Source organism: Protopterus annectens, chromosome 1.part2 (assembly GCF_019279795.1).
Source record: "Protopterus annectens isolate FY-2018-M chromosome 1.part2, PAN1.0, whole genome shotgun sequence".
Taxonomy (NCBI): Eukaryota; Metazoa; Chordata; order Ceratodontiformes; family Protopteridae; genus Protopterus; species Protopterus annectens.
In genome coordinates, this window is record NC_056727.1 from 1,242,705,627 (window position 1) to 1,242,719,641 (window position 14,015).

At 38.6% G+C, this 14,015-nt stretch overlaps 1 protein-coding gene across 1 annotated transcript in view; it reads right to left on the reverse strand.

Annotated features, from left to right (window-relative positions):
- Positions 1-14,015, reverse strand: part of SELENON (selenoprotein N) — an 805,209-nt gene that overhangs the window by 241,779 nt on the left and 549,415 nt on the right. Inside the window, exon 10 of the mRNA XM_044060119.1 lies at positions 4,249-4,361. Within this exon, the coding sequence (XP_043916054.1) occupies positions 4,249-4,361 (113 nt within the window). The remainder of the gene's footprint in view (positions 1-4,248; positions 4,362-14,015) is intronic.

The following is a 14,015-nucleotide window of genomic DNA, read 5'->3' on the forward strand; positions in this document are numbered from 1 at the left end:
AAAAAGAAAGGTTTGTGCCGATAAAGGCAGTTCTGTTGTAGTGATGGATTCCACTTTTTATTTTACATCTATGTCCTGTTTGTTATCTGATGGTACAACTTATCTATTGATAAGTGTAGGGGATATTGAGAAAATGATTACACGTGTACAGAACTGTTAATGAGTGTTTGTATAGTCATTTGATTTCCCTAGAACTATCGTGTTATTTGTATCTGGCACATTCTGCTGTTCCCAGTTTTCATGGTCTTCCGAAAATAGAAATCTACCAAAGCTAGACTTTCTACTGCATGATACCTTAAACCTCTTGTATCAGAGGCAACATGGGATGTATGCAAATTACCCTTTAAGGATATCAGGCGTTTCAGCTAAATGGCAATTCTGAATGTCCATGACCTTTTCTTTAACTTTTAAGTCTATTTATGGACAAAACAGACTTAAAAGTAAAAGAAAAAGTCACGGACATTCAGAACTGTCATTTAGCTAAAACACCTGATATCCTTAAAGGGTAATTTGCATATATCCCATGTTGCCTCTGGTACAAGAGGTTTAAGGTATCACACAGTGGAAAATGTAGCTTTGCTAGATTTCTCTTTGTATTTTTTAACAAATTGGTTTTCCTGTGTGACCTTTTTACTCATTGTTTTGGTCTTCCAAAAATACATAAATGTAAGGTCTCTCCACCCTTTAGACCAACTGTGGCTACAGCCAGTTGGTTGATGGCACCCTTTTCTATATTTTTAGAAAAGAAGCTGAGACCTGTTCTTGATAGATCAAGCATGGTTCTGAGGGACATTACGTAGTTCTTAAGTGACCTGTATGAGTATACCAGCTGGAATATGCTTAATAGGGAATATGTCTATTGGTCAAGATTGATGTGGTGTCCTTGTTCATGGTTATACCAAATTTTGAAGGGATAGAGTTGATTAAGGGATATTTGGTTTAGAATAGTGATTATGATGGAAGATTCATTGAGTTATTATGTCTCTTCATAGAGATGCTTTTGGAGAATAATGTTTTTTACTTTAATGGTGCTTACTACCTTCAACGGGCTGGTGTAGCTATGGGCACTTCTTGTGCCAATAGTTACACCAACATGGTTGTAGCACAGTGGGAGAATATACTAGTTTTTCCATCTGATAGTTTTAAACGCTCTGTATTGTTCTATCGCCATTTTGTTGATGATGCATCTCTTTTGTGGGATGGGACTGCTATGGAATTTGTTGCTTTCTTACATTGTACTACTGGTTTTCTTAAGTTCTCAGTTAAGCATCTTCTTCTATTGAATTTTTGGATGTTGGAGTATGTAAAGAACCTGATTTGGCATTTACTACCATTGTTTTAGGCATGATTGCTATAAATGTTCTTTGTTGCATAGAAAGACTATGCATCCTGACTGTTTCACAATATTATTAGAGGCCAAGGATTGAGCGTATCTAGACTTGATGTTAATGATACACAATGTCTTCATGATTTGAGTGTGTTGGGATGTGAGTTGTTGGGTAAGGGTTATCAGTTAGATGAGATTCAAGAAGGTTTAAATGCAGGCTTAAGCTTGAGACATACTAGGGCGAAACCTTATTTTTCCTCTGGTTTTAAACCATCGGCCACTTCTACTTTTTACAGTAAGACAGTGTCAGTCCCCTTGCAATATAATTACAACTCTAGATCAATTAGAAAGGTTTTTGAGAAGCAATGGCCGAGTCTTCTAACTGATGACAGTGTTAGGAATTTTATAGGGAGTAGACCCTTGCTCCGGTTTCGGAATAAGCGTTCTCTAAAAAGGATGTTATGTTATCCTTCTGACACTGTGTTGATCCGGTTAATAGGGATGTCTTAGGAACTTTTCCATGTGATGATTCTGCCTGTTGTGCCTTAATTGATAGTTTGAGTGTTTTTGTGCATTCGGATACAGGGTTCACTTTTTCTTTTAAGGTGAGAGCTCACTACAACACAAAAGACACAATATATCTTGCATACTGTGTTGTGTGTAAATGTTTTTACATTGGAAAAGCCAATAGAATGTCGAAGTGCAGGATTAGAGAACATGCTATATATGTATAGGTGACCCCATGGAGTGCTTTGTCTAAGCATGTATTAGAAAAAGGGCTGGCACATACTTTTAAGTTTTTAATAATCGATAAAATTGTTTTACAAAGGACGTTTGGGATATTTGAATAATATGACTGAGATATCCGAGACCCGCTGGATTATTCAGTTGCAGGCAAGTAATGGGTCTGGTTTAAATGAGTATGTACCTCTTAAACCCATTTTGAAGTCTTGTAGACTTGCTAGATGATTTGATTTTTGATGCATTCAATATCTATTATATTTTTTTTATGCATTTTTCTACTTAATGCCCTTGTTTTAACAGTTAGGGTAGCTTTTATCTGTGATTGGTTCTATTGCAACATATGATGTTTTCATGAATGAGTTTCATGTGTGTACGCCCCATTGATGTTACTTTGGAGGTGTGCCTTGATTTAGCATTGTGATTGGCTTGTTTTATGAATGGCTGTCTACATAGATTGGTTGGATTGTTTTATTTAAACTGTTTCTCTGTTTATTTGGATTGTCTGATTAAGTGTCTGGTACGCAAATGCGCTTACCAATTTATTAAACACTTTATTTTCTTTCAATTGGAGTTGGAGTCCTTCTTGCCATGTTTGGTGTCGTTTTTCATACTTTTTGACTTATTTTTATTGACACCATTTCGTCCTGCTGTGGTCTTTTTATTTTAGTATTTCACATGCATAATGATGTTCAGGAGGAGAAGTAAGGTTTCAGGGAAGGCAGGAATTCAGCAATTTTTTTGTAATTTTGGAATGATGAATGTATCAAAGCAAATATATGTGATATATATTGTATTAATGGAAAATGTTAAAATGGTTTCTGCTCTTCTCTTTTAAAACGTTTGCCTATGTCAAGTGATAATTTAATAAAGGTGTTTAAAAAACATATTCATTGTATTTATTGGAATTATAAAGCGATTTAGTCTCACAACCACTAATACCTTGTCAATAAGTACCCACAGGCTGTATCCTCTTTGTCATAGAGGGCTAGGCCAGCCAGTCCCTAGGTAAATCTGAGAGCACCCATCAAGTTATCCATGTTTCGTCTGAAGGATAATAATGTGTTACACTGCTTAAACTGTAAGGGAAGTTTATTTCAGAGACATGACAAGCACTGCATAATGAATCTCTCTCTCCATCGCATTCTGTTTAACTGATGGTTATTTAGGTCATCACTAGGAGCAGGTGCTACCTGTTACAATCATGGATGCTTTAGTCTACGTGTTTATTATGATGTACTATTAAATATCCAGTAGTGCTTCCCGCATAACACTCAACTCCCTTACATTTTTGCGGGTAGTGCATTTAGTTTACCATGTTTGCTACAATGTCAGATGTGTGACAGCAAATGAGTAAAAGTAGATTCATTTTTTCAGATGTTGGTGCACTCATCATTACGTCATGAAAGTGTGCGGTGTTTGCAAATCTATAGGTTGATTACATACATACTACAGGAGTAAGGTGGGTATTTAGGATAACTGATTAACAGGTTTATGAAGTTTATTATTTTGCAGTACTGAAGAGTGAAGCTTATTTTATGTAGTTTCAAAAAGTGTGGTGGAGTCTCCAGTGTATTTTCCAAACATCAGTTTTATTACACTGTTTTCTTTATGTCTTTTCAATACTGCAAACTTTAGTTTGTGTATGAGAGCAGTGATGTGCTGTTCACTTAAGTGGCATTGTTAAGATAGAGTTTGCTGAAGTGATGCTAATATAGTGAACCATTCATGTATTATATTTGGAGGCCTTCTCTCTGGAACAGTACTGTAAATGGGCACTACCTAGCAGACCATTGTGGGTTATTTAAAAATAAATAACCAAACAAATAAAAAACTGCCTTAACTTTAAAGGCAAATATGACATATCAGGTAATATCCTTTACAGTCTCAATTAAGGCTTAGAAGGCAAAGACTTAAAACAGGCATAAGATCAGTTATGCTGACTTCAGTTTCAAAGATAAAATAAGAGCAAAATGGAATACAGCATCTACACTTGTTCACTTAACTAGGAGGTAGGTATGTCAGACCTATGGATCAGTGGATGTCAGGTACATTACAATGGTTCAGCTACACTTCAATGTATCGTATTTAAAATTAAAAATCAATTTATACAAAAGTAATCTGAAAGAAAAAACAGCAGCTCAAGAGGCAGAAAATGCTAATAAAAGTTGCCTGCATACCTGAAGATCCTCCAGTTCCTTCACTAGGGACCAGCTGCAGATGAAACTCTCATTCAAGAGAGCAAGGATGGGCGAACTCTCCAGGACAGTTTCCCGGAGGGTTCGCCCCGAACCTGTCAAAATAAAACAGTAGCTCAGTTAATGCCATCATACTTATGTTTCTTCAAAAAGAAAACAAAGAAAGAATGATTTATAGTAACTATGGACTGTTGTAAAAAGCTACATGTAGCAATTTCTACATATGGGTATTTTGTTTCATCATTTTTCTTAAGATCTAAAGCTCTAAAGTTGAACAGAAAGCAAAATTAATTTATTACAATTAGGACTGCTCAGAACTAGTGTAATAGCCAAACAAGGTGGGGACTTATGTAAATGAATGTTGACCCAACGACATGCCCCCCCATATGAAGAGAAACTAGTCTAGACATGCAAAAATGCTAACAAGTCATAACAAATGACAATCTTTTTTTTTAAACAAGAAACATCTTTATTGAATTATTACTTATGACATAGGCAATCATACATTTATATAAATGAAAAACTATTTTGACATATCAGTTGCAAAAGTCATACACCACCTATAATCTTCTATTCAGTCATTGTCAGTCAGACATTATACAGCTTATTTAACCCCTGGCTTCCCTTAAACCTCATTCCTCCTCCTCTAAAACATTATTCTGCATGTATTGTTCCCACAATTCCCATTTTTCTATGCGATTTACTCCTACCCTTATCCATTTGTTTTATCTCTGTTACTACATTCTCTACTTCTAGTATGTTTTTTTAGACCATGACTTCCATTTTCTAGCAATTACTCTTTTGGGCAGTCACCAGAATAAAACAGTCAGAACTGTGGTGGTGGTGCTCCGGTAGCATTGTCACCTCACAGTAAGACGTTGTCCTGTTCGATTCTCAGCTAAAGCATCATCTGTGTGGAGACATGCGTGAATGGGCGTACCTTTGTTGAAGGTTGTGCATCAGGGCTGGCAATTTGGCATGTAAAAATCTACTGCCAATCATTAGCGGACCGGAGTTCCGCTGTGGCGAACCCTAACTGGGAAAAACCAAAAGAACCAACAACAACAACCAGAATAAAACTCAGAAAGTCCTTACTTTGTCTAGGCAATTCCAATTCTGTATAACAGCTCAAAAAATAATTTCCTTAGTTATACCAATTTGCTCAACCAGTATTTCTGAGTAATCTGTAGGGAATTTTAAAATTCTGCTAACTAATTACACTCCCAAAAAATATGTTCCCAATTACTTCTTTCTCTCCCATCACACCTCCAATATTTCCAAGAAAAGACCCTAAACATATATTCTCCCATTGTTTCTTTGCGAATTGCTTTTCCAGCCTCTCTTCCAAGTCCTTTCTAACCTCCTCTGATTGATTCCTATAGTTATCATGCAATATTTTACATGCCCTACTAATTACCCCTTTAGCAACACCTTCTCCTCTTGATTCTACCAAAACTTTACCAGTGCTGGTCTTTCACGTAGGATCTCCTTTTTCTTTTCTGTTTGCCTACACTCTGATGTCAATCCTTGACAGGGAAGGTAATCTCTAGCTGGCAGTCCAAATGAATTCTTGGTCTCTTCCCATTCTATTACCTTTCCCTCTCTATTTGCTCCCAGTACCTTAGTTCCTTTGTTAGTTTTCCCCAGTAAATTCCAGCCCACTCTTACCTATTTTTTGCACCTCTAATTGCAGTCATCCCTATCGGAAGAATCTCCTTTCTCAATTCCTGTGTTGGCTTAGTTCTTAGAATACTTTCTGCTACTTCATGAAAATAATATTCTGCATGGTTATAGTTATTCTCCTTTAGAATCAGCATCCAAAATCCCAGTCTCTCCTTATTTCTTGAGCTTTCCGAACTGTTTCATCATCCCTTCCCAACTGTTTCATCATTCCTTTCCAACTGTTTCATCATCCCTTTCCCAACTGTTTCATCATCCCTTTCCAACTGTTTCAACATCCCTTCCCAACTGTTTCATCATTCCTTTCCAACTGTTTCATCATCCCTTTCCAACTGTTTCATCATCCTTTTCCCAACTGTTTCATCATCCCTTTCCAACTGTTTCATCATCCTTTTCCCAACTGTTTCATCATCCCTTTCCAACTGTTTCATCATCCCTTTCCAACTGTTTCATCATCCCTTTCCACTTTGAATTATAACTTTCTGCTTGTGCTATGTATGGGAGACTTACCTCTGAAATACCACTTCAAATCAGGTAATCCCTGTCCACTTCCCCTTCCAGATAAAATCCTTCATGTCTTTATTAATTGCTATCACAACTTCTTCTCTGCTTAATAAAGATATGCTTGACCTGTGCATAAAACTAAAGAGACTAAAACATTTTCACTGACTGTATATTGCTATCCAAAGCCATAAAACAGAGCTTCCAGTTTCTTTGTTTTTGCATTATCTTTTGTTTAGACACTTCCCACGTACATTTAGTTACTATAACAGAATCCTTTTAACCCATATTCCTCAGTACTTCATTTTAGCATGTCCCCATAAATATGGGCATTGCTGAAGCAATTTTTGCGTGGGTACATAGTTTATAGCTATTGCCCTTGTTTTATCTTTATTAATTTTGTATCCCTAAAAGACCTGAAACTGACTCAGAATGTTTCACAACACTGAAATGTCCTTTACTGGTTTTATCAGGTACAAATAACACAATCTGCAAATAAAGCCAACTTTTCTTGATTACTCTACAATTATATATTTGGATTTATTTTCTTTTCTTTACCAATGGTTCTAAATATAATGCAAATAAAAAAGGTGAAAGAGGACACCCCCTACCAGTTTTCTCTGTTCAAACAGAACTTATCAGAGAGGAACTCCCCACTTTAATTTTCACATCTGATCCCTCATACATCCTCCTATTTAACCTTATTATTTTGTCAGGGAAAGCAAATACTTCCACTGTCTACTCGTAAAAACCCAGCTTACTCTGTCAAATGTTTTCTTTGCATCAAGACCCACCAACAACAGTTGTATTTTCTTACACAACAATTTGCTTCCTTCTGGATTGTCATTGTTCTATTAATGTTACCAAATGTTTTCCTCACCTCCACAAAAACACAATAATCCATATCTATCAATGTTGGCATCATCTTTGCCATTCTTTTAGCTATTACAGACATAATTAATTTTATTTACTTACATTTGTTTACCGGGTAATATCCGACTGGGTAACACAGCCCGTTTTCAACGGAGACCCGGGGAGAAAAGCTCCACATAAGCAACATAGTTATACAAAGCTATAAAAATACAACCATATGGTTACATATTAACAAAAGGGTTGTAAAACAGAGACAGCATTTCAAAATCAGTGGATACAGTACAAACAAAAACAAACATTTCTTTTTTTTTACATAAGAACTAGCACAGAAGAAAACTGAAAGAATAAAAAGAAAAGAGGAAGTATCATCATCAAGGAGAACACAAGGTTATGTGAGAGGAAGAAGAGAGTCAGGAAAAGGAGAGACAGAAACAGGGTCAGTCTGGAGGAGAGCAGGAGCATATCCAGTGAGTAGAGAAGTAATGTTTTAGGGCGTTTTTGAAGTTGTGGGTATTGTTAATGGATAGAACATGTTGTGGAAGGGAAGTCCAATATTTGGCTAGTTTACATAATCATGGTTTAGTATGAAGCTGGATCTGATGGATCTCTACCCTCTTTAGGTATCACAGCTGCCACTGCTGTCTTCCATGATGTTGGTGCTTCTCCTTCTCTTACAGTACTGTTAAATAAAACCTTCCAGATCTTTATCATTTTTCCCTCCTAACTTCCAAACTTGCACAGGAACACCATCTATTCCTACAGACTTTCCTGTAGACTGGTTATACATCACCATTTTTATCTCATATCCTGTTAGTAATTCAGCCTTATCCATCTCTAACCTTGACATATTTGATTCTTCCACAAACATTTCCATTTGTACTTTTTCCTTGATTTCCACATTTCTGCACTTTATACAGATTCTCATAAAATTTCTGAAATATTTCTAATGCCTCCACAGGATATCTGGTTATTTTCCTTTTTGTAGGATCCCTCAGCTTGGCTACAATGCTTTCTACTTTCTGTTGCCTGAGCCGTTGCGTTAAAAGATTTTTTGCTCTGGAGTTATTACCAAAAAAAGTAGATATTGAGGTAATCCCTTATTTTCTCTTTAGCACTCTGTAGTTGTGCCCTTCTTGTTCATTGAGATTCCCCCTATTATACAGTACTTTAACCTTTGTCAGTCCCTCTAAATAATTCTTGTTACTTTTCAACCATATTCCTTTTTCCTTTATTTCTACCATATTTCTATATTCCACTTTCATTTTACCCTACTCCATAGCTATATTTTCTGAAGAAATTTCTGCATTCCTTAATAACTCCAGAATAAATTCCACTACTGGGTAAGTGCCAGTCCCTTGTTTTTATATCATTACCCTGCATTTGTATTTTAGTTATTATTGGCATGTGATTCAAAATTGTTATTGGATGTGTATCAAAACTTTCAATTACATGCAAATGTTCCTGTAAAATATAATTTCTTTCTAACCTAGCCCACTGTTTGTACCTTGGGGAATAATATGTGAATTCTCTCTGAGCTCCTCCTACTGAATTCACATCATCAACACCAAATATTTTCATACATTTCTTCAAAAATCTGCCCTCTTATTTTTCATTTCAGGCATCCTAGATACATCCTCACTGTTGCAAATCAAATTCTAGTCCCTACCTATAAGTAACATTCTCTGCTGAACGTTGATAATTTTCTTAAACTCCATGGTAGCAGTTTTGGGTGGAATACAAATACATGTCAGCATAATCCTTCTCCCTTGCCAGCGGCCCATTAGTACTACAAATCTACCATTACTAACTTTTTTCTTCTTCTATCACTAGTGAAGCTCCTCTAGCAATTAATATAAGTACTCCCCTTTGTCCCGGATATTCCTCTGAATTACCATTCTGAAATCCTTTCTTTATCAAATTCACATGCTCAGTTCTTTCCAAACATGTCTCCTGTAGCACAGCAATTTGCACACTGTATGTTTTAATATAGTTCACTTTTTTTTTGTTGTGTCTTTTAGGGGTTAGGCCACAGCCGGAACTGTATATACCTGTGAGTCCATTCACATTGTCATTATGATAACCGGTGGAAATAATAACTTCTTATGTATAACATTTTTTTTAAATGTCTTGGTTCATCTTTTGTATTATGTGCATACATTTGTTTTTGGCAGGTTGACCCTTTATACAGTTGCTTCTTGTCATATTCAGTCGAACCCATGTCACATTTTACAAAACCTTCTGTTTTTGTGAAAACCCTCAAAAAAAAAAAAACAGAACCTATTAACTTAATACAAACACTCAAAACTATGCAACAAATGAAGTACTTCTGTCCAACTAGCAAACCCAAGTTGGGTATAACCCGGTGCAGCTTCCACTTTCCTTCCAAACACCCTTAAAGCCCAAAGAAGGTATACAGCTCATCATTGTTCTGGCAAAGTGTGCCACAGCAGCCCAAATAACACCTTCAACCTTTATGAGGTAATATTAACTACCTATGATCTTAAATCTCCTCCTACCTGCACACATCACTGTTTCTCTTATCTTCTCCCATTCCTTACTTCTACACCTACTCTTTGCCTCTTTGTCTTTTGTCCTGTATTATGCGTATCCCCAGTGTTCTCATCCTTTTCTTGTACTTCAAGTTCCCCACTCTCTTTTTAAGTAACTTAGTATCCCTCCATCTTTCTCTCTTTTCAGCATGATGTCTGTCTCACAAAATGGCTTTCAGAACAAAAACTGATAAGAAACTACTACTGTCATTGTAGCAAAGGACAACTTTCTGCAAAAATCCACAACTCTAGCAAAGTATTTCATATTCTGTTCTTTGTGGCTACTTCATTTTATACAACCTTATAAGATTCAATCTTGGAAAGCCAAACACAAACGAAAACCAACCTTCATACAAAGTAACACAGACTGAAATCCACTGATCCAAACACAAAAATTTATTTAAAACATGAAACGAAGTAAGCGCTTTCATCTGGTATATATAACCAGACTTCTTCAGACCCTTCTTGGTAGGCCATCTGGGAAATTGTGTTCAAGCTTGCTCCCAGGAATACAATTTGTTGGCAGGGTACTAGTTGAGATTTCTTTTCGTTTACGGTGTACCCCAGTGAGGTTAGCAGTTTCTTTACAAATGCCAGATGATTTAACAGTATGTCCTGGCTTTCTGCCTGAATTAGACAATTGTCCAGGTATGGGTATATTTGAATATTTCTCTGCCTGCAGAATGCAATGACTGGAGTTAGGTACTTTGTGAATACCCTGGGAACAGTAGATAAGCCAAAGGGCAGTGCAAAGAACTGATAGTGCGTATAGCCTGCTCTGAAGCGTAGGTATTTTCTGCAAGATTCCCTTATTGGAATGTTCAGGTAAGCTTCCTTTAAGTCCAATGTTGCCAACCAGGCATTTTTGCCTAGCATGGGAAGCAGCTGATGAAGAGTTAGCATTTTGAATTTTGGGATTACCAAAAAGGTGTTTAGGATAGACAGGTCCAGGATAGGATGCCAGGAGTTGTATTTTCTGGGTACCAGGAAAAGTCTTGAGTAAAAACCTTGTCCCCATTCCTCTGCTGGGACAGGTTGAATAGCCCTGATACTTAGAAGAAAGAGAATCTGCTGTTGAGTCTCTGCCCACTGATTTGGGGTTAGGTCTGGCCAACCGTTTGGGGTTGGTAAGGTGTGGAAGTGGAATCGGTATCCTTGGGAAACTATATTTAAAACCCATTTGACTTGGGTAACCCATTTGACTTGGGTAATGAGTTCCCAGTTTTTTGCATGCAGGGCGATCTTTCCCCCTAAGGGAGCAGTCAGTTGAGCAGGGCTTGGAAGGTTTAAGGTTAAGTCATTGTGACAGTTTACCATAGGGGGTGTCTTACTACTTCCAGCTTTGGAAGTGGGTGTCCCCCACTGCTTAGGCCTGTGAGTACCTTGAGACTGTAGCCTAGGTGGTCTGCAGTTCCTGGATTTGGACTGAGAAGGCCTGGAAGAGACAGGAAAGGACCAATTCTTAGAAGGCCAATGCCTACTAAATCTGGGAGGCTGCACTTGCAGGACATCTTTAACAGTTTGCATAGATTTAGCTTCTTCCTCCATTTGTTTTAAGTACTTGTTCTACTTTTGTGCCAAACAGGTGGTCTTGGTTTAAGGAAGCATCCAGTAATTTAGCTTTAACATGATCTGGCAAAGTTTGCTCCTTAAGCCAAGCATGCCTTCTAAGAACAGACCCAGTGACAGCAGCCCTGCAAGATGCCTATAAGGAGTCAAAACCACATTGCAAAGTATGTTTACCAACATGTTCAGCAGAATGCATTAAATCCTGCAATTTTTTATTTTCAGCACAGTCAGGAATCAACATCATTTTCTGTTTAAGTAATCCAATAATATGCTGCTGATACTTTAACATATGAAACTGGCAGTTTAAGGCCCTAATGGCCAAAGTAGCAGAAGTGTATACCTTCTTACCCCATCTGCCAGGGCCCTGGAATCTCTAATCAGAGGGGGCTAGGGTTTTTGGCAATAGTAGCCTTAATGCCATTGGGTCCCCGTGAAATGGTCTCTGGGTCCACAATAGGATTCTTAAAGAAGAACTTGTGAGAGGTACTCTGTAACACCTGTCAGGTTTCCTGGGAGCTGGAGGTAAAGTGTCTGGGGCCAGGCTAAATTCCAAGAAGGCATCATTTACAATGTCCAGTACAGGAGAGATAGATAAAGGCCTGTGTTGAGGTAGGAGTAAGAATTCCCTAAGCCTCATTTTGGAATCAGAGTAATCCTGGCTTTTGCAGTGGAAATGCTCCCTAAGAGTGTGCAAAGTTTCACCCAAAAGAAAAATCTTTGGAGGGGAAGCAGAGGGAATGGAGTCCTCTGCATCAGAATCGTCATAGGTAGATAAGGGCAAATCTTGGTCATCAGAAGAAAAAAAAAATTTCAGAATCCTGATCAGAAGAATCAGAAGGAAGATCAGTTCTAGGTCTCTTAGAGGGAGGAGGCTGGCTTCCCCTAATTAGAGTAATAAGGTCTTCAGCCATTCTTATCATTTGTTTTTTAGACATATGGGTCTGATCATGTGGTTTGGACGTCGGTTTTCTAGGCGTGGACCGAGTTTTAGGCCTTGAAGAAAAAGATGGCATCAGTTTGATATGCAAGTCAGTAGGCCTGGATACACCCTCAGAAGCCGGTGCCTGCACAGTGGCTCCGGACCCATCCAAGGTAGAGACATCTGCAGGTTCCATAGTCGAAGAAGCATCTCGTGGCATACCGGACTCCGAATGGGTCTCAGCAGAGGCCTGCGAATCTGAAGTAGTAAGTATCAGGGGCTGCAAAAGCACCTCACTGAGTAACAGCGAACTGGCGACTAGCTTAACAGAATCGTCATCGGCAGCTTTGGACCTATGCGGTCTGTCTCTGTCTTTATTTTTACGTTTTTTAGGAATGTCGGTAGTCGGATGGCTTACCAAAGCCATTTCTGCATAATTAAACCGAGTACCGAAATAGTTTGATGCAAAAATGAACTGTCGATGAATAGTTCGAGGATTGAATAAGACACCAAACTGGCAGTGAGGGACATCGTGGTCTGGGCCTAAGCAAGGAATGCAGTACAAATGAAAATCTTTATGAGGTATTTGCTTTCCACAAGTAATACAATTGTTACCTTTTATTGACATCGGTTTAGAGAAAGAAAAAGGATCCCCAACAGGGTACTTAGCTTTTTTGAAGACTTCGGTTCTGAAACTCGAAAACGAAAATTTCAGGAGTCAGCCGACTGGCACTTGTGAACTGCTTCTGCTTCGGGCACCGCACGGCAAGAAAGACTGATGTAATGGCGTCGGCTGCATGCTTTATACCCCTGACTACCTGATGTCATGGAAGAAGAGACAGCATCCGACGCAGGACCCAAAACTTTGATAATCAGGCCGGCTGAGGGCTACCTGCAAGCAGATAACCCAAATGTAATGACTGCAACAGTGAAACGCGAAGAAAGTACAGTTGTGTACACCTACCATAAATGTACATGTTCGAGTGTCTTCACTGTTGCAGTCATGACTGTGGGGTTCTCCCCTGCCGGCAGGCAGTCCTCGGTTGGCCAGAATCCCAAAGTCTGGGTCCGGCGTCGGCTGTTCAACCATGCTCCCTGACGTCAGAGCGCCAGGAGTACAAAGCTGACAGCCGACGCCATCTTCTCCAGTTTTTCTTGCCCCAGATGTCAGGAGTCCCAAAATGAGAAAGGTCCCATATCCTTTGCAAATACACCTCAGAAGAATGGTGAAAAAGGAACCACAAAAAGTAAAAATAAGAGGGACAGGAGGGAGGAAACCAGACAGCAACAGTGAAGACACTCGAACATCTACATTTATGGTAGGTGTACACAACTGTACTATGTTCATCGTGTTTCACTGTTGCAGTCATGACTGTAGGGTAGAATCCCAAAGCTGAAAGAAAGGGAGGTGGTCATAAAGAGGAAGGGGCGGCTAAAAGGCCCTGCAAGACTGCAGAGGCAAAGCCTGCCCTAGACTTAGAGTAGAGAGGAAGATTGTAGTGCTTAGAAAAAGTATGCACTGAACTCCAAGTTGCAGCTTCCAAAATGTCCTTGGTAGGAACTCCCTTAAGAAAGGCCGCAGAAGTGGCAGCAGCTCTGGTGGAATGAGTCTGTATACTCCCTGGGATTTGCTTTCCATGGTGTGAATAACAAAATCT